At 46.6% G+C, this 24,925-nt stretch overlaps 1 protein-coding gene across 1 annotated transcript in view; it reads left to right on the forward strand.

Annotated features, from left to right (window-relative positions):
• Positions 1-24,925, forward strand: part of CACNA1H (calcium voltage-gated channel subunit alpha1 H) — a 225,953-nt gene that overhangs the window by 116,100 nt on the left and 84,928 nt on the right. Inside the window, exons 4-6 of the mRNA XM_034065342.1 lie at positions 670-767; positions 5,631-5,790; positions 14,300-14,615. Of these exons, the coding sequence (XP_033921233.1) occupies positions 670-767; positions 5,631-5,790; positions 14,300-14,615 (574 nt within the window). The remainder of the gene's footprint in view (positions 1-669; positions 768-5,630; positions 5,791-14,299; positions 14,616-24,925) is intronic.

Here is a 24,925-nt window from a genome sequence, read left to right on the forward strand (position 1 = left end):
TTAACAAAACCCCACAAAAACAAAAGCTCTTTCTCCATGGGATGCAACAGCTTGCTCACAGGGTTGCTTTTGATGCCGTTCTGTTATTTGAACAGGCGTGGTGAGAGATTTGTGACATATTTACAAGTGCTTCCCTCTAGTCAAGCTCATAAATTGTAATTACAGCCATGCTAACTAGCCATAACCCCATTAAAAACCCAACACTACACACATTTGCCACTCAGCTCTGTAAAAGAGCAAGAAAATTGACTTGACTTAACATCCTTCCCAGCCTGGGAGATGGAGCATGGAAAAGAAAATGTTCCTTTTTCTTAATAATAAAATGGAAACCAAACTACTTTAACATCATTTGTTGGCTTGGTTATTCACAAGGGGGTGAGATAAGCTGGGATGAAAATACACTGGGGTGCTAGTAGGGGGTATAATAGCAGAAGCATCTTAGTGACTTTGAGCTGCATAGAGTTGTGCAGTGGAAAGGCTGCAGATGTGCTGCTGGTTGGAGCACTATAAGGTAATGGGAATGGAGAGCAGCACGGCTGCAGGAGCTGAGCAGGTAGCTGTGTCTGTGGCCCTCACTTTGCTGCTCCTCGTTGTGCTTTGTAGTGTGTTACCTATGCCTGCATCCCAGGAGCATCCCACATCCTGACACTTTCCCTCTTTCCCCTGCAGCATGATGGAGTATTCTCTGGATGGACACAACGTGAGCTTGTCTGCGATCCGCACCGTGCGGGTTCTTCGGCCACTACGAGCCATTAACAGGGTCCCAAGTAAGTAATGCCTTTGTCTGCAGCTTGGGTTCTGCCTGCTTCAATCCCCTAGGAAAAGCAGGGTGTTAAAGCCACCCCAGCCAGCAATCTGTGTGCTAAGCCTTGCAGTAGTATCCTGTTCTATTGCTGCTGAGAGCAAGTTGATTGATTGTAATTTCTAATGGCAAGTTTGAGATCATTTATTATGATTATCAGTGTTAGTAAAGGGCAAGGGAGTAGATTTTCTACCTGGAGGACCACATTTGCATGGCTGTTTTCCAGCGCTTTGTGAACTCGGAGGCAAATAACCTTGCTCCTAGTGCAAAGAAAATAACAAAGGCCCTATAAAGAAAGGGGAAAGGTCAGTTCAAAGAAGGATCTTCTTACCCTGGATGGGTTCATTTTCCCCTCTCGGCCATTTAAGGTCTTTCCTTTTCTTTGTGTTCAGGATTAGAAGCACAGCATCCTCCATTGTCAGTGAAATACCACAGAGGGTTTGCTGTCGCGTAGAACAAAATTGGGTTCATCCATGAGAGTAAGTTCAAGTGGCCCCTAAATCCATTTTGAAGTGGCTTCAGCTGCTTGTCTTCTAAATCCAAGCTGAAAGAGCAACCAACAGATTGAAATCATTTCTGGCCGGAATCGGCCATCTGCTGAGCAGTCCTTTTGCAAGGTACTAATTTCATAGCACTTTCATCATTTTTTAACCAAAATCCACTCAATTCAAACTGCAGCAGCATTGTACGGAAATCATAGAGGTTCCTTGCAAAAGAAAGTACATTTCTTGGTCCTTTTAAAAGCCCATTTGAATGACGCAGCACTGATTTGTCCTCGCTGAGCATCCTGCCTGGATGAACTGCCTGTCATGTCTGCGTATCTAGGGACAGCAAAACCAGCTCCCCCAGAAGGGTTTTGGTTCCAGTGCCTCAGATGAACATGCAATGGAATAGATGGAATTTTACATACAGGACTCTCTGAAGTTCCTTTCTGAGTTATATTCTTCAGGATTCTTCTTTAAAAGAATAATCTACAATGATTTTCAGTGACTTTAAGAGTTTAAAACAAGACCAAGAGAAAGAGAGGCTAAAAACGACCATGGAACCCTCCACAGCTTTATTTTCCCTAGTGAGGTTTGGTTACCAGGGTTTCAGAGCAGCCCGAAAGCACAACACAAAGTTTTCCACTGGGATTTTGAGCACAGTGGCTCCGTGGCCTCCCTGGGATGGAAGGAGCAGAGGGATGCTGGCACGTGCTTGGCTCGGAGCCCCACTGAGGTTTCAGGCTGGGGTGAGGATCAGGCTCGCTCTGAAGCTATTTAAATCCACAAAGCCCTTCATAGCTCTCCGTTGAAATAGTGGGAATGTCAAGCTGGGATTCAGCTGGGCTGAGAGCAGAAGAGAGGGGAATTTGTGGATTTACATTCCTATTAAACCAAGGCCCAGGGATCCCAACACCTCCAAGTCTGGGTGAAATCTTGCTCTATGTCCATCCTGTGTCCTTCTGCTTTGGGTTTCTGATACTGAAGTGTTCAAGTAAGCCTTTTAGGCCATCTTCTGCTGTACTTGCTACTTCACTTCTTAGTGTTTCTCAAAGGGTAGGCAATAGAAAATACTCCATTTTTTGTTAACAGTATGTGAGATTAAATCTAAAGAGCCCAATCCATGTATAGAGTTGCCTGGCTTGAAGAGCAGCTAGGCTGGTCTTGCCCCACTACCAGCATCTTGAACAAGCACCAGGGCAGGATTAGTGTTCTAAGAGTATCTCAGTTCCTGGAGGGCAGATAATCACTGACTCCACTTGTTGATGAGACACTAACTCCATCCACTTTAACATTGATACTTCTGCTGTTTCAGACTGAGATAATCCAGGGTCTGTGGAGAATGGATAGTGACAGCCCTCTGTTGTGCTGTATTTTTGCAGTTTCCAGGTAATAACAGGGTTACATTTCTAGCCTTTCATCTATGGGGATGCTACAGCTTAGCCAGGGATTTCCTTGGACATTCACCCCATCCCAGAGAGCCCATGGCAGCAGGTTGCACTCAGCCCCATCCATGCCATCCCCAGCAGCAGGACAGTGATGCTTCCCCAGCCACCACACCACTGTCAGGAGCAGGGTTTTCAGCTCAGTGGCAGTCACAAGAGGCCATGGAGCAGATAGGAATGATGACTGGGTTAGAAGCGATGAGCCTGGGGTTCAGTCACAGCACAGGCAAAGCAGGGACCCATGAGGAATAGCCTGTGATGTCTGGGCACTCGTGTGGGTTCCAGCCAGCATTATTAGCTCTTTGCTTCCAGGCACAATAAATTCACCAGCAAGATTATTTCATTTTTATTTTGTTTGTTAAGAAAAGAAAGGAGAACCTTGGCCAATAAAAACATCATCTCTATTAGAAATTATTCCTTGAAAATGACTGGAAAATGTAATTCCTGCGATTTATATGTTTGGCAGAGGCTGTAGTCATGGGATTGTTTTAATCATGGTCACTGGTTTTCTTTCAAATCCATTTCACTGCTTTATGTTGATTTCTCTATTATGGGCTTTAAACCAGGCAGCACATGGGATGGGAGCGAAGAGAAATCCTGCTCCTTGTTCCAGCCCAGCTGATGCTCGTGCTCTTTTCCCATGGCACACTCGCCATTCTGCTGAGACCCCAGAGCACCCTTAGTGGGTAGCGAACAGATGGATTCAATCTCGAGGATGGTGCCACTAAACAGCCCAAAATACCAGAAGTAGCTGAGCAGAAAACAGTTGTCTGGCACAGGGAGATCAATTTTAACCATTTTTGGGAAAAAAGAGAGAGGGTATTAGTGAAAATAAGAGGGAAAAAAAAGGAAGAAATGCCCAGCATCATCTTTCCAATGGGAATGAAGTGTGCCTTTCCTGCTTTTCCAAACATAGATTTGTAAGGAAAGCCTGCAGGGCATTGCTGTGGGATGTGCTCCTGGGGGGCTCACAGTGACAGCATGTGTTGGGAACAAGTGTTACAAAACTACACCCTATTTGCCTCCAGATCTGGGATTCCTCTTGCACTTGGAGCAGAGGTCAGTGCTTCCCATCAGCTGGCACCAGCGTTGCGGTTACAGTGGATGGCAGAGATGCCAGCATCCTGCACCTCCCATGGCGCTTGACAACATACTCATTGCCAGCACCGTGGCCCTTCCCTGCAGGGTGCCTTTGGCACCAGGGTGGCACAGGGACAGGGTTTGGAGGGCAGCTGATGGCACTGGCACGGGGCTGGGTGCCAGGATCGTGGCTCCTCCGGAAAGGCATCCGCTGCCGGCGCCAGCAGCGGGGATCCGCACCAGAGCCAAGATACATCCCAGGGCATGGAGACCTTGACAGGCTCTTGCCCTGGGATGCAGAGGTTGTTACTCACACCTCATTATTTATTAGCACAGACTTCTTGGCTTGGCGGCTCATCCACTCGTGCCGCGCTGACAAGGTAACGTCAGCTCCGGCCCTGCTTGGCTGGGCTGCATTTCCTCTGGCACAGAGACACAAGGAAAGGGGTAATGCGGCGTGACGGGGCTCCAGATCCTGCCAGCATTGCTGCTGCAGCCTGGAGGTGCCAGCTTGGATGGGCACTTCTCGCCTGCCCCTTCCAGCACCCATCCTTGCAGCCTGGCATAGCAGGAGAGGTGCCAGGAATGAGGCATGATTGAGGAGCTGGCTGAAGGAAGAAGGCAATGTGGAAATGCCTCTCTCCGTTCCAATGGGTGCCTGGTGGAGAGCAGCATCCTGCTAGAGGAAATGGAGGGAGGAAAGGCTTCACACAGGCAGGAAAAGAAGTTTAGTGGGATAAAATACCTCCAAAGGCGGCAGTGTCACCTTACCCACCAGCCACATTGATTTCCACAGTGTTATAAACATGAGTCCTGCTCTCTGCTGAGCACCTGAGGCTTGGTTCCCGGCTTTATTCTTTCCTATGATTGAACATTTGTCTTTGTCTCTTCCTCTTTTCATTAGTCCTCCTCTCATCAATTACCAGCTGTTGAAATGATGGCTGGTCGCTATCTCAGAGATTCATTTAACCTCTATTGAACTGCTGAACTGCAAGTCATTATTCTCTTTATTCCTGCTTTATCCTTGAGTTGGAAGGTGCCCTCATGTGAGCCAGGGCAGCCCCGGGTGCCAGCCCAGTCCCAGCCTGCTTGCCCATGCTACCCTGGACCCATTCCTCAAGCCTCTTATTTAGGGTGGAAGAATTTGCCCCAAAATCAGCATTTCTCAGGTAGCAAAGGTGCTGGGAGAGCTCCTTCTCTGCCTGCAGGTTCATGGGAAGGTGTGGGACCAGCAGGGAAGCTTGCATGGCAGGAAGGGAAGGGAACAGAGCTGAGGGTTTTCCTTAGAAGAGGAACCATTTGCATCCTGTTTTCCCCTTTAAACAGTCAGAATTTCCCCTGCATCCCTTGCTTGGCAGTCCTGTGGCCAGCACAGAGGGAACTGTTCCATGGAAGAGGAATTGTCCATGGAGGAGCCGCAGTGGTCATCCTACACGAGGCTCTGTATTGTTTAGGGAACAATGTGTGGTTCATGAGAGATGTACAATACATTTATAAATCTATCTTTTGTTAATTCCTCAGAAGGGTGATGGTTTGGGGGGATGTTCCTCCAGGAAAGGCTTTCTTGCAACTTCACCCATCTTTGTGTGGGCCCATATTACTGAGAACATCTGAAAATCCCACCCTTAAACCACCCTTTGTTCCTATATGTGACTAAGCCTTTTGTACTCTTTACCTCTCTTTTCAGCCATAGGGCTTAAGGGAAAACACAAACACCCCAATTCCTCTACCCAGGATGCACTACCAAGCTGGGAATGGTGTGGCCTTCACTCTCTCCCCATCAAAGGGCTTCTCTAACCTCTGTTCTCCTTCTCCCCACAGGTATGCGAATACTCGTCACCCTGCTGTTAGATACTCTGCCTATGTTAGGCAACGTCCTCCTCTTGTGCTTCTTTGTCTTCTTCATCTTTGGGATTGTCGGTGTGCAGCTCTGGGCAGGGCTGCTGAGGAACAGATGTTTCCTAGACAGGAACTTTGCCATGTAAGTACAGCAAAAATATGTCCACCTTTTCCTGTTTTCTCTTTCCCCCCCATCCAATGGGATTGCAGGAGCTTAACTGGGAGCACAGATCTTAACTGGGCTGTCATCTTGACTCACAAGTGTCATAGAATCATAGGATAGTTTGGCTTGGAAGGGACCTTAAAGCTCATCTAGCCACAGGCAGGGACAGCTTCCCCCAGACCAGGATGATCCAAGCCCCTTCCAGCTTGGCCTCGAACCCTTCCAGGGAGGTTCTTGGATTCAGAACTCAAGTGTGGAGTTTTGGGTATTTTTTGTCTGTAAAAACCCATTTGTCATCAAGTTACTGAGGCTTTAAGTGCCTTTGTCATGTTTTCCCTGTGTATGTGAAGGACAAGGATGTCTGTGGTTTGGATTATCCCTGCCTGAGGAAGCTGAGATCCCTGACTCCGGGATTTGGAGGATTTAGAACAAACAAAAGCTTTACAGCTTTCCTAAAATGGCCAGTTCCCAAGGCTGGGAGGTCACCCAGCACACCACAGCACCTGCCAGGTACAAACAGCACCATGGACATGCTGCTGAACCACCCAAATGAATCTTTGGAGACGTGTTAAGATAAGAAGCTTGATGTGAAAGACATTAATGACATTTGTGCATCCTGGGATAGGCATCAGGAATGGGCATCACATTTAACCACCTGCTCCTTTTGATGCAGCTTTAGATTTGGTTCTTCCAAGCTAGTCAATTGCATGGACCAGCATCCCTTAGCACCTTAGCTAGGTGCTGAGGGTGCTCATAGTTGTTAATTGCCCTAATGAGCCATACCTGGGATCACCATCCCACCCATGGCCCAAGAGCTCTATTTAAGCTCAGCCTGTGGCTCTTAACCCTGGTTTACAGCTGGGCTGTTGGTGTGCTTGTCTCTGGCTCCTTGTTCCTGGTTTCTTTAGCTCCTTCCTGAGTTCCCTGGGTGAGTTCTGCATCTGGTTCATCACTTAGCATGTTTGGAGCTTTGTGAACCCTGCTGTTAGTTCTGGGCTCTGCCTGCTGTGATCACACGCTGTCCATGCAGGAACTGCTGTCACTGGAATGCCTTCTGGCTCATCCAATGATATGGGGCAGCCTGGCTCTTACTGCTCCCCAGCAGTCCCTCAGCTTGATAGCAAGCTTGGGCTGTTCTGCGCTTGCCCCTTCGGAGGTGCAGTGTAAGGGCTCACCTTAAAACCCATCAGCACAACCGAAAGATCAAAGCCAAGTGCAAGCTCTGCCTAGGAAAATCCTTCCAAAGGGCTCCTGTCAGAGACTGCTGAAGATGGCAGCGGCTCAGAGGTGAGGAAGTGCCTGAGATCAGCTAATCAGGGCAACTCCAGCTCTGTAAGAGAAGATAGAGCCCGTAATTATATCTGTTTGCAATCATTTGCTGTCTACAATTTGTGTCTGGAAGACAAGCAGAGATTATCCCTCAGCTCTATTCCAGCTCCTGTTCCTGCCTCTTGATTACTCCTGATGGTTTTCAGCTCTCTGAGCTTTTCTCTGTGCTGCAGCCCATCTCTGATGGCACTTACCCCATCAGAGATGCTGAAGGGCAGAAAATCGATGAGTCTACCATGTGTGTATGCCTCTGCTCCTGCATCTTGATGCTCCGACCTTGCAAGCTATCTCCTGCATGCACAGCAGGTATCTGCTGGTCACCAAGACCCTTGTCACTCAAAGCAACCCCTGAGCTCACATTTAAAAGCCTAAGAGTAGTGTTTAAGCTGTGCTCAGGTGGTCCTTGTTGCATGGGGCAGGTGGTGCTTTGAGCTGTAATTAGCTTCAGTGAGTCCCTCTCATCTCTTTGAGCAGGTTTCTGAAATGCTCTGTGATTCCTGCAAAGTGGAGCTTTTAAAATTAACCACGGGGGAAGCATTTTGCTAAGTACAGATATTAAACAGGCCCTTATGTAATGGCCATTAGCAGCATCAAAGGCAGCACAGGGTTTGCTTATCAGGGTCTCAGTCCTGGCCACAGAAGGCAAAGTCAGGCTCCTTGTGCTGAGCCTCACTCAGGAGCTGTGCTTGAAAAGGTAGGAGGTTTGTAAGAGGGTTTCTCCTTCCCACCCCACTGCAGCTCTGTGCTGGTTCCTGGGTCCCCTCCAGCAGCAGGTACTGGTGAATTTGGGTGGCTGTGGGCTATGTGTTGCTTTTGCCTAAGTCCTGATGCTGTGTGCTCAGGGATGCTGTGAGCAAAGTTACAGCATTCCAGAGGAATTGGGAGAAATTAGGCTCCTGGCTTGCCCACAGGGCAGCTCTTTTGCAAGACAGGGCTACTCCAACTCTGTTGTAATCATCATTATGCTGTATAAGCATATAAAATATGGGTTGTTCTGGTACTACCACTGACTGAAGCTACTATTTTGGTCTGTGTTTTGCTGGATTAATTTAAGACTTGAGAAGCTTGATTGCAATTGAACCAGTCTCTCTACTTCCAGCTAGAAACTATCCCAGGTTGGAGCTTGGAGTGGAAGTTTGGAGAATCCAGATGGAATTATTCACATCTTTTCCATCATTCCTGATACATTCTCCTGAATCCATAGTTCTAGGCATTGGGATATATAGCAGTCTTTAACACCTGTTTATCCCTGTAATGGTCTTTAACACCCCAATAGCAAGTTGTACATGGGGAAGAGGCATGGAGTGACAGTAACAGGGAAAGGTTTACCTCTTCCTGCTCTTGTACAGATGGTCCAGAATATACAGCATTGGGCCCAAACTATCAGGTCCTGCAGACCAGCAGCAAGATGCCATCTCCTTGAAAGACAGTGTGGAGATGGAGGCAAAGTCATGCCCAGGGTTGGATTGGACTAGGGTCCATCACTGTGTCCTCCTGCTCCATCCTTGTGCCAAGCTGCTGTGCTTGGGATCAGTGTTGGAGAGTCCAAACCATCCGTCCCCTTCCAGGGAGAGCTGCAAGAGAGAACAAAGCCAACAACAAAACCTTCACCCAGGGGATGCAGGATTAAAGTTAAGCTCTGGTTTTTGTTAGAAGTAAACAGAATAGAGCTCTGTGGGAAAGGGGGAATGAGATTCTGGTCATTTAGTTCTGTTTGTCAAGTCCCACTAAATCCCAGGGGTGTTATTCTTAGCCTAACAATAGTGTTTTCCAGCCCCTCACTGGGCTCTCAGGGGCTGGAGGGTGGGCAGATGAGCTGTGAGCCCAAGCTGGGGCTGAGCAGTTGATGGTCCTGGCTCTGATTTTCCTTCCCTATAAAGGGAAATAGCTGAGTTATAGGTGACACTCACCTTGGTGGTGGTGTCAAACCCTTCCAGATGAAAACAGAACTGCTTTAAGGTGAGGGTGAGCACCTGAACACAAGCCAGGGTGCCAGGCAAGGAAGGTCATAGCCCCAAAGCCTTTTTGGATAAAGGAAATTCAAGCAAGCTCAGCCCAGTGCTTCAAATACAGTTCCTTACCTGCTGCATGCTGCTTTGCACACTTGCTGTCAGCAGCTTTCTGGGCCATTCAACTTGGAAGGCAGGCATCAGATGGAAGAAGTGACTTTGAATTTTGCCATTCTTCTTCCTGTGGAAACCATTTCTCTTAAATCCCCCTTGCAAGTTGGCAGCTTCAAGTCAAAGAAGCTATTTTTAAATATGGTACATTCTGATAGAGATTTGGGGACTTTTGAGGTGCTTTTCTCTCTCTCTTTGAAAATTGCCCTGTTGCAAGGCAATATGATATCATGCTGGAAGGAGGTTGGATGTATTAAGAACTCTTTTAGTAGAGACTTTGAAGGAATTGCAGGTGGTTACTGGGTTGCTGCAATAGTGGGTTAGCAAGCAATAAGAACTGGAGTGGGTCACTCCCCAGCCAGCTTTGGAGACTAGAGTGGGGCTTCTGAAGTCTCTGGTGGTTCAGACACCTCTTCAAGCCCTGGGGAGCTCACAGTGGGGAGCAGCAGTGCTAGGATGGTCTCCAGTGCTGTGTGAGTGAGAACTGGAGATCCCTGAGAGTGGGAGCTGGGAGTTCACAAGGGCTTTTTGGTTGATCTGTTCTGAGAGGGAAGGGCTCAGTATTGTGTATATGGGGAGACCAAGTGAAGCCGTCAGTTTAGATCTTCAGGATGCGTGTCCTCCCACAGAGCCCCTCTGGCTCCCTCTTGCCATCATGAGTTGCTATCACTGTTAATAAAGCAATTGGGTCACCCCCAGCTTGTCTGGGTTGTTGCTGCAGGGGCTGCTCTGCTTGTGTGTTGTTATGCAGAGGAGCATCTTCCCTCTTGTAGAGCCTTTCAAGGAACTCAGTGGGTTGGAGGCAGGAGAGGGGAGAGAGCTGTGAAGTGCCTTGTGTTTGTGTAACGCTGCAGGACAGTTATAATGTGAGTACTTCAGTCTTAATTAACCCCATACCTGCTTGCCATTGTACTGCCTTTGGCTCCTTGGCTTTTGTAGAGCTGTGAGGAGGCACAGGGAGGCAAAGCAGACAGCTCTGAGATAGCCTGAAAGCTACTTCGAGTTCTACTTGATTGTTCCTCCTGGCATCCCTCTGTGCTGCAGCATTGGGTTGTCAGCAGGATTTGCTCCAGGGAGCAGCCTCCTCTGGAAGGGAATGGATCCTGCTTGGTGCTGAGTTTCCTCCACCTTTTCCCTTTCCTCCTCTGCTCCTCAGAAAGCTGTAGCAGGATTGTGCTCAGCATGCACACACCTTACTCCAGTGGTTGTGGAGGATGCCTTGCATGGGAGGACTGAGATGAAGCACAGGACACGCAGGAAGGAAAAACACATCACAAAAGCTGCTGCAAGCCCAGCTAAAGATGTGCACTGGGCAGCTGGCCGAGAAAGGGGTGTTAATCCTTTCTAATGTGATAACAAGATCCATCCTGGGGCTTAGTTTCTCCTGTCTTTTCCCCAGAGCACAAGGGTCTTGTGATTAGTGGATTCATTACCATTAAGAAGTTATTTGGACTGTATGTGTTGGCAAGTAACAAGGAAGTCAGATCGACCTCTCCTGCCTGTGGAGGTAGATGCTCTTGGCAGAGCTGATTCTTTATGTGGGTACTGGGGATTCCCTTATCCTGCAGGGCTTTTGTTTCTTATTCTTGCTCTCATTCCTCCTCTTTGGGGTATGCCAGAAAGGTTCTCAAGCAGAGGAACTAAGAACAGGTCTAAATTTGCAGGGTGGATGCTCATGGTGTATCTGTGCAGACATGGAAGAGGGGAGGGCTTGAAAAGGGCTGGGCAAAAAAGAGGCCCCCATGAGACTGATTTTGGCCTCTGGGGAGGACTTTGAGTTTGTAAATGATTTTGGGGGCAATTACAAAGTGAGCAAAGCAGAGAAAAGGGAGGATAAAATGAGGCAGGCAGCAGCAGAACCAAGTCAAGCTCCATCCACCCTTCACAACCAAGCTCTGCTTTGTTTTCCTTGGTTTATTTTCCTCCCACAACCAAAGTGTGTCGTTCTTTTGGTTCTCCAGGGGTTTGTGCCCAGATCTTCTCTACACAGCTTATTAGATCACAGCCCAGGGTGCTGTGTCTGCAGGCAGCTTCTCCTTCACCCCAAGGCTTCCTGAACAGCGACTCGTGGGAAACATAAAGCTTCTCTAATCTCTGTATGTGGCTCCTCAAATACAGTTCCAGTCTCAATGTGGCCCTGTCCAGTCTGCCCTGCTGTGGTGGGCATCTCAGGAGGTCAGCTTGGGACTGGGATATAGAGGATTTAGCTGTGATAAGGGACATGTAGCAGGGTCCTGCAGCTGGGAGGACAGGCAGCTGTGGGGTTGTGTGTGGCACTGAATGTTGTCTGTGTTGTGCTGTAGTGGGAGAGGCAGCTCAAAAGGGACCTCGGATGGGAGGTTGGGGTGGAGCATCGTGCTGATGCATCAGGCATTCTGTCTGAGTGCTTCTCATGCTTCAAAGTGCTTCTTTTGGCATGGGCATGTGTGTGTCTGCATCGAAACACAAAACTGCTCCCAGGAAAGGCGCTTGGGCAGCCATAGCTGCTAATTACACCATCACCCTCCAGATGGCCCATCTCCCTCTGCAAGTCCAGCTTTGCTCTGGGTAGAATCCTAATTACAGTGGCCCGCAAGCTGTGATGTGATGAGGCTTCCTGTCCTGATCCTGTGAGCAGGAAACTCCTGCTGCTGGTGGGGTGTTGCTTCCAGGGTGGTGGAAGAAGTGAGTTTGTGCTGAGTTTCACAGCTCCATCTGGCTCTGGAGAAGGTTATCCTGGAAGCTCAGTTGTAGTTTGGAAGAGAGTGGAGAGCCACGAGCAGGTCAAAGAGCTTTGGTGTGCTTCAAGGGAAATGGGAAAGCAAGGGATGTTCCCAAGATCACACAGGGTTGTTGCAGGGCACATGCATTCATGGCACCAAATGAGACCTCTCCTGCTGTCACCTTAGGGACTCATAGAGTGGCTCTTTGTAACCCATAAAGTGCTGGTTTCATGAGTGGTGAAGTCAGCCCTGGGGAAGCTGGTTGTACCCCCGAGTCCTGTGGCTGTGCTACTTTGCTATACCAGGCAGTGCACAGCATATCCAGGCTTTGTCTGGGTTCTGGGGGTGTTAGACCCCTTTCTCCTCCATCACAGGGTGCAGAAAGCCATGATCCCAGTGTCTGATCTGACAGATTTCAGAGCTAATGAGTTTCTTGGAAGGTTAATGGGATATGTACCAGTGGCCTCTCAAACCTGATGGCTTTAGAGGCTAGTGTCCTTGAGGCTGTGATTGCTCTGCCCTGGGCTGCATCATGTGTTATAGAGGTGCAGAGCCCACCAAGGACCTCCCTGGGTGAGCAAGCTCCTTGGCTGTAAGCAGAGATATCCCAGTTCTCACTGCATTTGAAGGTGAAGGAGCTGTTTGCATTCAAACCAAGCCCCTCTCAGTGTACCCACCATGGTCAAAACAGAGCTGATGGGGTTCTGCCAGCTGCGTGTTAGTTACAAGTTACTTGTCAGGCATCTCTCCTCCTGTCTCTGTTTCTTCCCTCCAGTTCCCCAGCTGGTTTTGCACATCCCTGCACCTCGGTGTGTTTTAATCCTTTGCAAGCTCCCACAACAGCCAACTCTGCGTGACAAACTGGGCCGGTTGTAGTATCTGATCTCCTAACAAACGCTGTGCTAGCCTAACACTCGGCCTTTTCTTCAGCCCGTTTTATATGGGAATTTCCTCCAAGTGAAACCAGTTTGTGGGAAGGGAAAGAGAAGGCTTTGAGGGAGTCTTGGAGGAAAAACAGTTTTCAAGGGCTTTTTGTCTCTTGAACCTAAAGCATGGAAACTGGGAAGAGGATGTTACAGTTCTGTGTAGAGGTGTCAGAACACACTGCAATGGGGCAGGGGGAGTAAGTTTAGTTAAGAGTGAACAATGCCAGGTCCTCTGTGTTACTCTTGCCTATTCCTGAAGCTGGATGAACCCTCAATGCCCATCTCAAGTAATGAATTGATGGAGGAGAACCGAATTCCCCAGGAACCTTGCTTAGGGTTTATTTCCCCTCAGCTCAGCCTTGCAGCAATTGCTCTCTCCTTAAAGAGCAGTTGCCAAATGACTCCTGCTTGACTCAGGGGTTTAGGGGACCAATTTCAAGCAATTGTATGGAATAACACTAGTTTGGCACTCACTAGAGCCAAATTTATTCAGTAGTTAGGTACATTCAGAAACAGATAGGAATAGAAAATTGAAGAATTACTCATTTATCTTCTCTCCACATCTCTCTTGGCTGTATCATTTGTGTGTTGCTTTTTCCCTTATCTCCTAACTGATTATATAGAATCTCAGATCCCTGCAGCTCTGAACACAGCAGATAAAGCCAGCTCTAGGAATTGGCATCTTCTCATTTCAAGCAGTGTGAGTGCTGGTGGGTCTCACTAATGCTCATCAAACAGCAGGAAAAGGCCTGAGCTTTCCTTGCTCGCTGCTCTGCCCCAGAGCACGGCTGGGGAAAAGGCACATCCCTGCCATGCTGCAATTAGAACATTTGCTTATCTTAGCTGTAACAGAGCCATAAACTTTATCCAGGCCAATTAAATCAGTTATGCAGTGAGCATACAGTTTGCATTAATGTGGGCTCTTTCTTTCCTTATGTAAGTACAGAAGGAATCTGTGGTGGCCTGTGGCTGGGTTTCCTTTGGTTAGTTAGCTCCTGCATCACAGAGATGTGCCTAGAGGCAAATTTATTGGAAAGCTGCTTTGCCCTCAGCTTTTTGGAAGCACGTTCTGAGCTCAAAAGAGCTCTTGAATATCCTTAGATAGAAACAGAAAGTTCCCTACATTTCTGGGAAGCACCTGGCCTGATGGGATTTTTCTCTCTATGCCCTCGTGTTTCAACTGCACTATTCACTTGGGAAAACCCAGGTTGGTCTTTAACTGAAATAACAACCTGGTGCCTTATGGGATGCAAAAAGCTTTGTAGGGCTTATGGCTCAATTGTGGCTTGCTGTCCCCAGTCTGATGGGGCTAAAAGCAAAGGGGAAATATACCCAAAACAGGGACAGAAACAAAGGGTGCTGTTGCTGAAACAAGGGATGCATTGTTCTCATTCTCTTTCTCCCTCCCCAGGACGTACAACCTTACCTTCCTGCATCCGTACTACCGGACCGACGAAGCGGAGGAGAACCCATTCATCTGCTCATCGCATCGTGAGAACGGCATGCAGAAATGCTCCAACATCCCAACCAGGAAGGAGTACAAGGTGGAGTGCACCTTGAGCATGGACTCCTACACCCCAAGTTTATACAACCCTGACTTCAGCAGCAGGAATGCCTGCATAAACTGGAACCAGTATTACAATGTATGCATGGCAGGGGATGTAAACCCACACAATGGAGCTATCAATTTTGATAACATTGGATATGCTTGGATAGCTATTTTTCAGGTAGGATTCTCCTAAAGATTTTTCTGTTTCTTTTATCTTTTGCTCACAAAGGTTCTGATAGATGCATCAGAGGAGGAAGGGATTTACTTGCACCTGTATGAAACTGCAGATAAAGGTACATCAAGTAAATGAATCGGACAATAACCCATACAAATGTTGCTAGAGAGCATTTGGAGAGAATAGACTTTTTCCAGTGCATTTTAGAAGAGGAGGAAAATACTTGTTGAGGCAGACAAATGTATGGCAAGTTCTAGCCCTGCAAATGAGACCGAAATAAATCCCAGGGATTTTGGAGAGTTAGGGTCTTTGTTGCTGTAGTATCAGGAAATGGAGAGTGGTGTTAAAGTCCTTAAGCAAGACTTAATTTCATTCTAAAGCTTGAGAGTATGGTTTGAGCTTGATTCTAGACTGACAGGGTTATACTGGTTAGCATGGTACGCTGGAGGGAGGAAGAAATGTGTTCTGGCTAGAATACCAGGGTCTCTCTTAATGCACACCTACACAGCTCTTCACTAGAGACCAAAGTGCTCCTAGCTCAGTCTGGGGGAGCCTTTACTCCTGCAACCAAAGCATTGTCAAAGCTCTGGAACACTGGGGAGCTCACCTACACAGTCCAGAGGCTCTGGTCTCTTTGGGCTGGCCTGGTTTAAAACGATCAATGGACTGTTCTCCATTGTAAATTGAAACTTGAATTGCACTGTCTGGTTTCAATACATATTTCTGTATGCTCTTGGCTAGATGTCCTGTTTTGTTTAGTCTTTCTGAAGTGTAGGTGACATCTAATCCTAAAAGAGAAAAAACATTCTCCTTTAGTTCTGTTAATGATCATAGAATCATAGAATGGTTTGAGTTGTAAAGGACCTTAAGATCATACAGTTCCAACCCCCCTGCCATGGGCAGGGACACCTCACACTAAACCATGGCACCCAAGGCTCTGTCCAGCCTGGCCTTAAACACTGCCTGGGATGGAGCATTCACAACCTCCCTGGGCAACCCATTCCAGTGCCTCAGCACCCTCACAGTAAAGAACTTCTTCCTTATATCTAATCTGAACTTCCCTTGTTTCAGTTTGAACCCGTTACCCCTTGTCCTATCACTACACTCCCTAATGAAGAGTCCCTCCCCAGCATCCCTATAGCCCCCTTCAGATCCTGGAAGGCTGCTATGAGGTCTATTCTTAATGAGCAATTACTCATTCAGAGCTCTACATTTCATTTATGAATTTCCTTTTTGCTTCATCTTAAAATACAAACTTAACTTCCATTTTCATCTGGGACTTGTAAGGGGGTGATAGCTTGCTCTTAGCATCCTGTCTGCTCTCTTGCTGTCAAGTAGCTCACCTTGAATCACACTGGTGCTGGTGTGAAAGGCTTAAAACCCAATCCAGAAGGATTCAGGGCAGATCCCAAGTCTCTACAAGGGTATGTTTCTTAAAACACTTTAGCTCTTTCCTGGAGTTACTATGGCAAGAGTGGAGCTGCCATAGTAATTGTTAATATTCCTGACTGGTAGTGAGCTTTGCATAAAGGAAAGGGGAAGATCAAAGTGAGAATGGTGGATAGGTCTCTGGCTGCACTTGCATTCTCCTTTTTCTGCTCTTGCATAGTTCTTTGATGGAGTTTGATGGATGTGCCCAGGAGGTCCTGTCTGGCTCCCACCACAGGGCAGCAATGTTCTTGCCAGCGAAAGGGCAGAGGGTATTGCTTTGCAGAGTGCCTGTGTGCAGGTGCTTCTCAAGGGGTCCGGCTTCCTTTGCTCCTCCAGAACCCTTTTGCAGGCTGCAAGTTTTAATTTCTTGTTGGTATTGCGTATTCTCAGCCCGAAAATGTGCAGTTTTAACCCAGGAAGAGCACATCAGCCACCACAGAGGCTTCAACTGATTCCTTTGGGCAGAGCAGAGTGTCTGGCAAAGTTGGATATTGTATCCATAGATCATTTTGGCGGCTGCTAGGAGGTTTATGACTGGGTTTAGTGGTCTTAGGCCATCCAAATGCTAAAGGGTATTTCTAACCAAAGACTCTTCTTACATCCTTATTCCTTTCAGAAATAAGGACTCATTCTTAGGAGCTGAAAACATTATAACTCCGGATAAAGAAGCAGTTGTTGGGGGGAAAGTGCTTGCTTGACTTTGATATGGAAAGAGTGAATCATTACAGTGATAGGTGGGATGCTAAATCAAAACAATTGCTGTAAGCAGAGAACATTTAACAAATACAGCTTTGAGCTGTGCTCTCATTAAATTTAATAGTTGAAGCTGGGTAGCACCGGGTCAGCAGTCAGATGAGGCCTCAAAGCAAGTAGTGCAGAAAGTAGAACTGATGGGTTTAGTACCTCAGGAGCTTCCTAGTGAATTGGTATTGAATTACTGGGCAGAAAGCACTCTGCTTTGTTCTGGTTGAGACGGGTCCAACCATCCTGATCTTTTCTGGGGAATAATGAATACGTGGTACTTTGTAAGAGTTACGGTGGTGGACTGAACCTCAAGGGCTGGCAAGCCTCCAGTGTGCATAATGGTAACCTTAGGACTCAGCTGGATCAAGCATCCCTTATGATTTATCCCCAATGAGTTGGAAATATAGGATGGTTTAAGAGCTGTCAGGAGGGAGATTGGGGAAATGAGCCCCACAGGGGAGATTTGGAAGGAAGTTTCCAAGTGCAGTGAGTGCAGGTTGTACCCAAGAGTTTCCAAGGGCACAGTGTGATACTGTGCAGACTGTGAACAAGCAGAACCAAACACAGGCTTGGACAGGGTAATCTGAAGATCTCTAAAACACCCTTATGAAAGGTGTACTAAAGCACGAGGCTAGCAGTATGGCCAAGCTTTTTCAGCTGCTAGAGTTTGGGTTTCAGCAGCCGCCAAGCTGGAAGGCATTTAACTTCATGGTAGTGATCTTGAACTTGCAAGTAACCTGGCATATGGCAATGGGGTGTACCAAGAGAGAAATGCATTGTTGACCTTCCAAGTAGAAGTGAATGTCAGAGGCATCAGACAGGAGAACCAACCAAGTGCAACTAAAAGACCTTAAAGTAATAAAGATGACGCTGCATCTATGGGTGTTTGAAAGGATAATCATTCCTTATGTAATCCTGCGAGTGATTCATGTTTTGATTCCCCTCATTTGTTGTGTAATAGGCTAATTCATGTATATATTTGTTACAAAGGCACGTTCAATGGCAAATTATGTGAACTAATTAGCTTATTACAGGATAAATGAAAGGAGATGGAACCTAAATTAACTGTGAGGTTTGGCATGATATTAAGTTCCCTTTATTGCACATGAATTTCAGCCGCAACAATAAGAGCAGTAATTACAGGTATTGTTGTCACACTGCAAATGATGAATTACCCACCTAACCAAAGTCCAATTTAATTTGGATTACTGACAGGCTCAGTGGAGCAACCAAAACATTGCCACCTTCCTCACTGTTAGTGTTGTGTGGCCAGGCCTGAATGCAGAAACCCTGTTAAAAGAGAAGGGGGATGGATGGGCGGTGAGATACACAGTTTGGGAGGATGAGGTTATTTAGGCAACTTTGCAACCCACAGCACTCTTGCTGGGATGATTTCAAGTCTGACTTGCAGAAAAGCAAGGTTTATGCTAGCACTTATGCTGAGGAGGCAATGCTTTTGGCAAAACTTGTGAGGCAGCTTCAGAGGAGCATTAACAGAGGCAGAACCAAGATGAGATCAAGGGAACCAGTTGTTCCTCTGTGTCTCCTTCCAGGATATAGTTGAAAGGACTGAACTTTGAGAGCAAATGTACAGGGAAACAACAACAACATGTTCATTCAGTGCAAGAGGGAAGTCTTGCTGGTGCTGGCTGAGTTACCTTTCCTCCGGCCTTTTCTTCACGTGTATTTCAGAAGTAGTTGTATTTTGAAAGGGTTTCCTTAATGAAAGACCCTCTTGATATTAGTCCTTGGCTCCAGCTCTCAATTCATGATGCTGTTTCTGTTGTATGTTCTGAGTTTGTATTGCTTCTACAAGGCTTTGCTTAAGAAGACATCTCAGTTAACAAGTTAATCAAGGCATACAAGTGATACATCTCTGGCCCATCGTGAGAAGGCTCTGGCAAGGGAATCCTCAGAGGAGACTTCTGCATTCAGCAGCCCCCTTGCTGCTGTCAGGGAATGAAAAACAAACCAGGTTGTGTTCATGAGAACTGAAGACAGCCCAGCAGGCACACGTCATGGTAAGAATGCCCAAGAACAGAAAAGCTGAATCACTTTATGAAGGAAGATGTCTGGAAGTAGAGCAGCATTAAAGGAACTCTAAGCAGCAGCAAGAGTTCAAGGCGTTATCTTGATAGCCTGTGGATAACTCCTGCTTGCTCCTGGTCTCACCAAGGAGTATGCTATAGCCATGGAGGTGTGGGTGAGCAGCTCAGGAGAGAACACCAGGTGAGGTGGGTAAGCAGGGGAATGATGCCACCCACTTCTTCCTTCATTTGTCCTTCTGTGGCTGGCAGGCTGCCTGAGCAGGTGTGACAGTTGGCAATGACAGCCGTATGCTGCCGGCCGCCTGCTGAAATACCCCTTTCATTTGCATCTGAAGGTACCTCTTCCTTGCTCTAGCTTGTCAGAAAAGCCCCTGGGAGCTCGTGGAAGCTATGTCAATGCAATCAAGAGTTTCTTCATCTTGACCCTGTGCTGTGTGCTGAAGAGGAGCTTGGTTTATGTCTGTGTTGCTGATGCTGCTTCTGCCAGAATCAGGGCTGGTAGATGGGCCAGAGAAGGCACCAGGCTCAGGGGGAGACTTCAGGTTAGGAGAGAGGAAGGTTCCTTTGTCTCATTTCACTGTTGTTTGGTGGCCTGATCTGTTCCACAGCTGTTGCCCACATTGTTTCAGCCTTTGCTCATCATGATTGAAATCCTTCCCTGAGATTTTCCTCCCTTGCCTGGAAATCTCTCAGCTAAATCTGTGATAGGAGCCATATCCTCATTTGAATTAAAGGAAAAGTTATACACATTTTAATGCACTTCAGCTATGGCCAACTTCAAGAGTAAGTATGGAGTCCCTCCTTGTCTATACTGTCACTTGGTCAGGAAAAGGTCTTGTTTGAGGAGACAAAGTTCTAACATTGCTTTCCCTTAGAGTGAGCACAAACCTCTGCTCTGGAACCTCCTGACAGGGTCATTCCTCTTAGTTCCTACTTGCACATCTTCCTCTTAGCTTGGCTGTCACTCAGATATTAATGTGGGCCTTTTGGGAGCTCTGTTGTTCTCCTTTGTTGCTGGGACCTCAGGGTACCTCAACCAAGTTCTTTACCAAATGACAGCTCAGGAATGATTACCCCAAGAGTACTGAACGCAGGATGCTACTAATACACTTGCCTGTATTAGCAGCAATAGAGGTTGCCTGTCTGCTGCAGTCTCTGCTCTTCCACTAGTCTTAAATGGATGTGGGGAAGCCAAAAGGCATTCTGAAGCAGGGGGAAGTGAAAGAGCCTGGGGCTTCCAACTTGCAGTTGTATTTATGCATGCAACGTAGTTCAATGAGCCAGAAGCAACTGTCAAATGGGGGTGCCCATGTTTTCAGAGTTCATTGAGTCAATAATTTTTTGGCCAAAAGGACTTTTTCTGGGTCAAATGGCTCATTCTTTAAACAGGAGAGATGTCAACAGTGCTTGTCTGTGCTGAATTTGGTAAGGAAAGAGTTCGGAGCTTCTAACTTCCACTGCTTCAAGCTCGTGCTTTGTCACTCGACTTGAGTCTCGTTTGGATCACCAAAAATATTTCACTCTAAATGATGGGGTTTGAGTTCTGTTGGTGTTGCTTTTTCTGATTTGGTCAGCTTCATAAACATCATTTTCTGTCTTTGAAGAGCTTTTCTGCTGAATACCCAATCTAAAAATATCCAGCCCCTTTAAAGCATCTCAGACTCTGCTTCCAAGAGGATTAGTTGCTTTTGAAAAATCTCCTTCATTTTGAAGGTTAGAAGGACTTGTTCCATATAGCACAAGTCATGGAGGCCATCCTGATTCCAGGTCAGGACCTGATCACCGAGAGCATGGCACAGAAACCTATTGCATCCTCTGTAGCTTTGGAAGGGTTTCATCCTATTTTGATCATAGGTTCTTATATGGAGAGTAGAAAGAGAGGTGCCTGCAGAAAGCCATGGGCTAACCTGGAGTCCAGCTAAGTGATGAAAAAGCTTCTGGTCTTGAGGCACATCAACAACTCTTACAGGGAAACCTTGGTTTGAACACCCCAAACCTGCTCCATGATCAGGTGCTGCTATTGCACCTTGACCCATGAGTTGTACACTGTGTGGTGGAGACTTGTACACAAAGCCAAAAGTTCAGCTCCTTTATCCTGATATCCCCACCCAAATGTCCCCAGACTGCCTTGAGCTGGCAGATTCATCCATGGTGTGAATGGGTAAAGCTTAAGATACTTGAACACCTGAAATGTGTTTTATGCCATAGTCCTGCACAGAGGGTAGTTGTGCTTGACACCCTTTGTCCCTAACATAATTTGAAACAAGGTGTAACAATATGAATACCAAAAATCCTTGCTTTTTGCATCTGGGACAGTACCCAACTGCTGTGTTCCAGACAGTGGTGTTTGGAGAACCACTGTCATTCATAGCATTGCTATATGGTATGCTCATCTGTAAGCTAGCTCAGTCTGGCTTCGGTTCCATTCTCCTCGCTGCAGACTCTTCCTCTTTCAGCTTTGCTCTGCTATAAAGCTCTGATTTATGGTGCTCTCTGTGATAATGGACTCATTATTGCTGAAGCTAAACAGTTAAATACAGTCCCTGTGCATAAGATACTTTACACAAACAATGAAGATGGAGGATAATTATCACGGTAAATCAAACCTCATGAATATGGACTGAGATATGATTTGTTATAAGCAGCAGTCATCTGAAATCAGTGATGTTTTTGCTATCGGATGAGGATCTTGCATTATTTAGTGTGAAGCTGAGAGGTAGGAACTAACCTGCCTTTTGCAGCAAAAGTTGTGGTTTATGGCATTTTTAAGCTGGTAGATTCACTTTCATGAGGTTTAGCTCCACCAACAACAGCACTGGGGACATGTCCAGCTTTCTTGCACACTGGCTGCACTCTGCCTCTTGAGATCCACTGTGAAGTGGTAATGCTGAGCAGAGATGGCGTTTATGTGGAACGAATTTGAGAGGCTACCAATCCAAGACATTCAAAGTTGCACAGTTTCCTTCCTTGTGTGTCGCAGGGCCACTTTTCAGAGCAGATACTGGCTTTGCAAGACTCTCCTTTCAAAATGAAATGGCTTAAAGTCATTTGGAAAGCAAGCAGGCCCTCAAAGTGAAAGGAAAAGCATCTGTTCAGAGGACATTAGTCAAGCTGATAAAACCTGTTTTTCCGACCACAGAGGTTACTTAACACCATGGGCCATGAGGAAATAATTAAAATGGTGAAGTTGCCTTCAAAAGTAGTGATGTGATTAGCTGCCAAGCACTCTGCATAGGGAAGAGGAATACTCCATTATTTGCTGGTCAGTGCTTACCAGCCAAATCAATATGCCCAAGAGGACAGAATACCTAGATAAGAGGCTTTCAGAAATGAATGCTGAAGGTCTAATAAAACTTACTTGAGACCATCATAGTAATTAATAGCTCTCACAATTCTTGGATCTTGGCTTGATGAGGTTTAGAAAAACAAACCTCAGGGCCAGAGAAATGATGAGATAAAAAGGAAATAGAACTAAATAATCATGGTGGGCCTTAGAGTTGCTGTTCAGTTCAACGTAATTGATCTTGATGCAGATAATGCCCATCTCGTCCCCCAGAGGACCCAATTCAGGCCAAAGCTAAAGAGGCTGAGTGCAAATTATAGATGTCAATTAAGAGGAAAACTTGGAATGGTTTGGAGACATTTGGGTTTCTCTGTATCTGTATCATCTCCTGCTTTGGCCAGGCACTGAGCTGAAAAAGCACCTGCAGTTCTGCAATCAACCACCAAGGGAATTGCTGTTTGCCAGAGTTATGCCCTATAGGGGTTTGATCAAAGTGTGAGATGCTGATTTTGGTGCCCATGCTTAGGGAAGCTGTCTCTACAAAAGAAGTTTGTCCAAGTGATTGTAGAAGGGGAATCTTACCGTGAGAATCATAGAATAGTCAGAGTTGGAAAGGACCTTAAGATCATCCAGTTCCAACCCCCTGCCATAGGCAGGGACACCTCGCTCTAAACCATGGCACCCAAGGCTCTGTCCAGCCTGGCCTTGAACACTGCCAGGGATGGAGCATTCCCCATTTCTTTAGGCACCCTGTGCCAGTGCCTCAGCACCCTCACAGTAAAGAACTTCTTCGTTATATCCAACCTGAACTTCCCCCGTTTTAGTTTGAACCCATCACCTCTTATCCTATTGCTACAGTCCCTGGTGAAGGGCATCTCCAGCTTCCTTGTGAGAAGGATCAGGCCTCAGGGTTAGGCTGGAGTTCTCAATGCTGTTCATTCTGTTCTTACAATCTTTTCAGCCTCACTTCATGCAGTAATTTTCCATACTTTCCTCGACTGATTAGTGGCACCTCAGGGTTGGTTTCTCCCTGCATCAGTCCATCTGGCACTAGCCATTAGTGCTTTCTAATACACAGAAAGTCATTTAGTGTGTGACTTTCATTAGTAAAGTAGTTCGGGTTGGAGTTTGGGTGTCGGGTTTTTTCCCCTGGATGAATCTTGTTTTCTTATACTGACACTTAAGCAAAAGAAAACCACCCTGCTTTGGAATGGATGATAGCCAAGAACTTGCAAAAATGTTGGCAGAGCTCAGACAAGGGTTTTTATGATTAAAACTTCTTGACATAATAAAAGAAATTGTTCTGCAGAGACCTCTGAAGTGACCCCAGAAAAAAACAATATAAACCTCCTGCCTCCCAGGGAACAGTGAGGAGCTCTGAGTTAATTGCCAGTGTCTTTAACCTTCATCTCCTTTGTGATCTTCTCTCTGGAGTTTTAGACTGATTCTGACCAGCTTCGCTAGAAGACCTGATTCTGTCCCCAGTTATGCTCCTATAAATCAGCCAAGCATCTTTGTTACAACTGGTTAAATTCTTGTAGCCTGAGCAAGCCAGAGGATCAAAATCACAGAACAAAAGACCAAAAAAACACCCAAATATCTGATTGTCCATCCTCATCTTGCTGGTATTAGTATGAAGGTGATAAAGGAGGGCCTGATAGAGACTGCATGGGTGGTAACCAAGCCAAGGATCAGTGAAGTCTCTTCTTACCTTCATCTGAGTGAGCTTTCTGTTACATTCTTGCAGTGATGGAACTGAGGATCTGTTGGGGCTTTAGCACTCAGTCTCATAGCCATTGATGGGAGACAAATGATTTATCCCACCTCTGCCCATGCTGTGTAAGAGGTAAAGAACTGAATGAGCAGGCAAGGAGAGCTCAGCCTGAACAACATGCAGAATCTCTGATAGGTTAGAAGGCAACTCTGTTCTCTGCCCGGAGTCCTTCAAAGGCAAAAATCATTGCCTATGCTAGGGGGGCAGCATCTTCCTTTCGTACTGGGTCTGCAGCGCGTGATTCCAGTTGGCAGTGCTTTATAGGACAACCTTGCCAATCATCTTAATTGAATCTTTCAGCTGTTTCCCTGAAGCTGCCAGTTTTAGATCTTGCACATCTTTTTCATCAGAGCCGAATTAGGAAACGTGTTTCTTGCCGTCTTATCGCTGTTGATAAATAATTGTATGTTGCATTTATTGGAGGCTTTGAACTGGTACATTTGGAGACACTGTTTAATATGTCTGGCTGTGAACAACCATGGCTTGAACAGATTTTAATTACTGAGAAGGGATTGCTGAGATTGGAAAGCACAAGAAAGGTGCTCCAGGTCCTTGGAAGACATCTATAAAGGCCTTGGAGGGGCAAATGCTGGAGCTGCAGTCAGCTGGCTTAATCAGATTGGAAAGTGAAGAGAGGAGGAAGTCATTTCTGCTCAGCACAGTAGGTGATATTGCAGTCAGGATGCCCCAGGGGAGGAACAGTAGGCAAAGCAATGCTGGAAAATATATCTGTGTACTTGGGAGCAGACTGAGAGTTGCTGGCTTTGCCTCTGAGTTCAGCTGGCCTGAGAAGTGTGTAGGATCAAAGTGAGCATTGCAGCAGTGAACTTTACACCGGTACAGATGCTTTTGACTTGGTTCTTAGTTGCAGAGTGGTGTAGAGACCAGCAGGAAGTGCACAGCATGGCGAGAATCAGGCTGTAGAAACTATAGATGCTGGTTCAGACCAGACAGGTGGCTACACACGTGTGTTATCCTGCATTTCTCCAGAGCTATTTGGTTAAAGAGAAAGAAGACAGATGTCTGTAAGCAT

This window comes from Melopsittacus undulatus, chromosome 8 (assembly GCF_012275295.1).
Source record: "Melopsittacus undulatus isolate bMelUnd1 chromosome 8, bMelUnd1.mat.Z, whole genome shotgun sequence".
Lineage (NCBI taxonomy): Eukaryota > Metazoa > Chordata > Aves > Psittaciformes > Psittaculidae > Melopsittacus > Melopsittacus undulatus.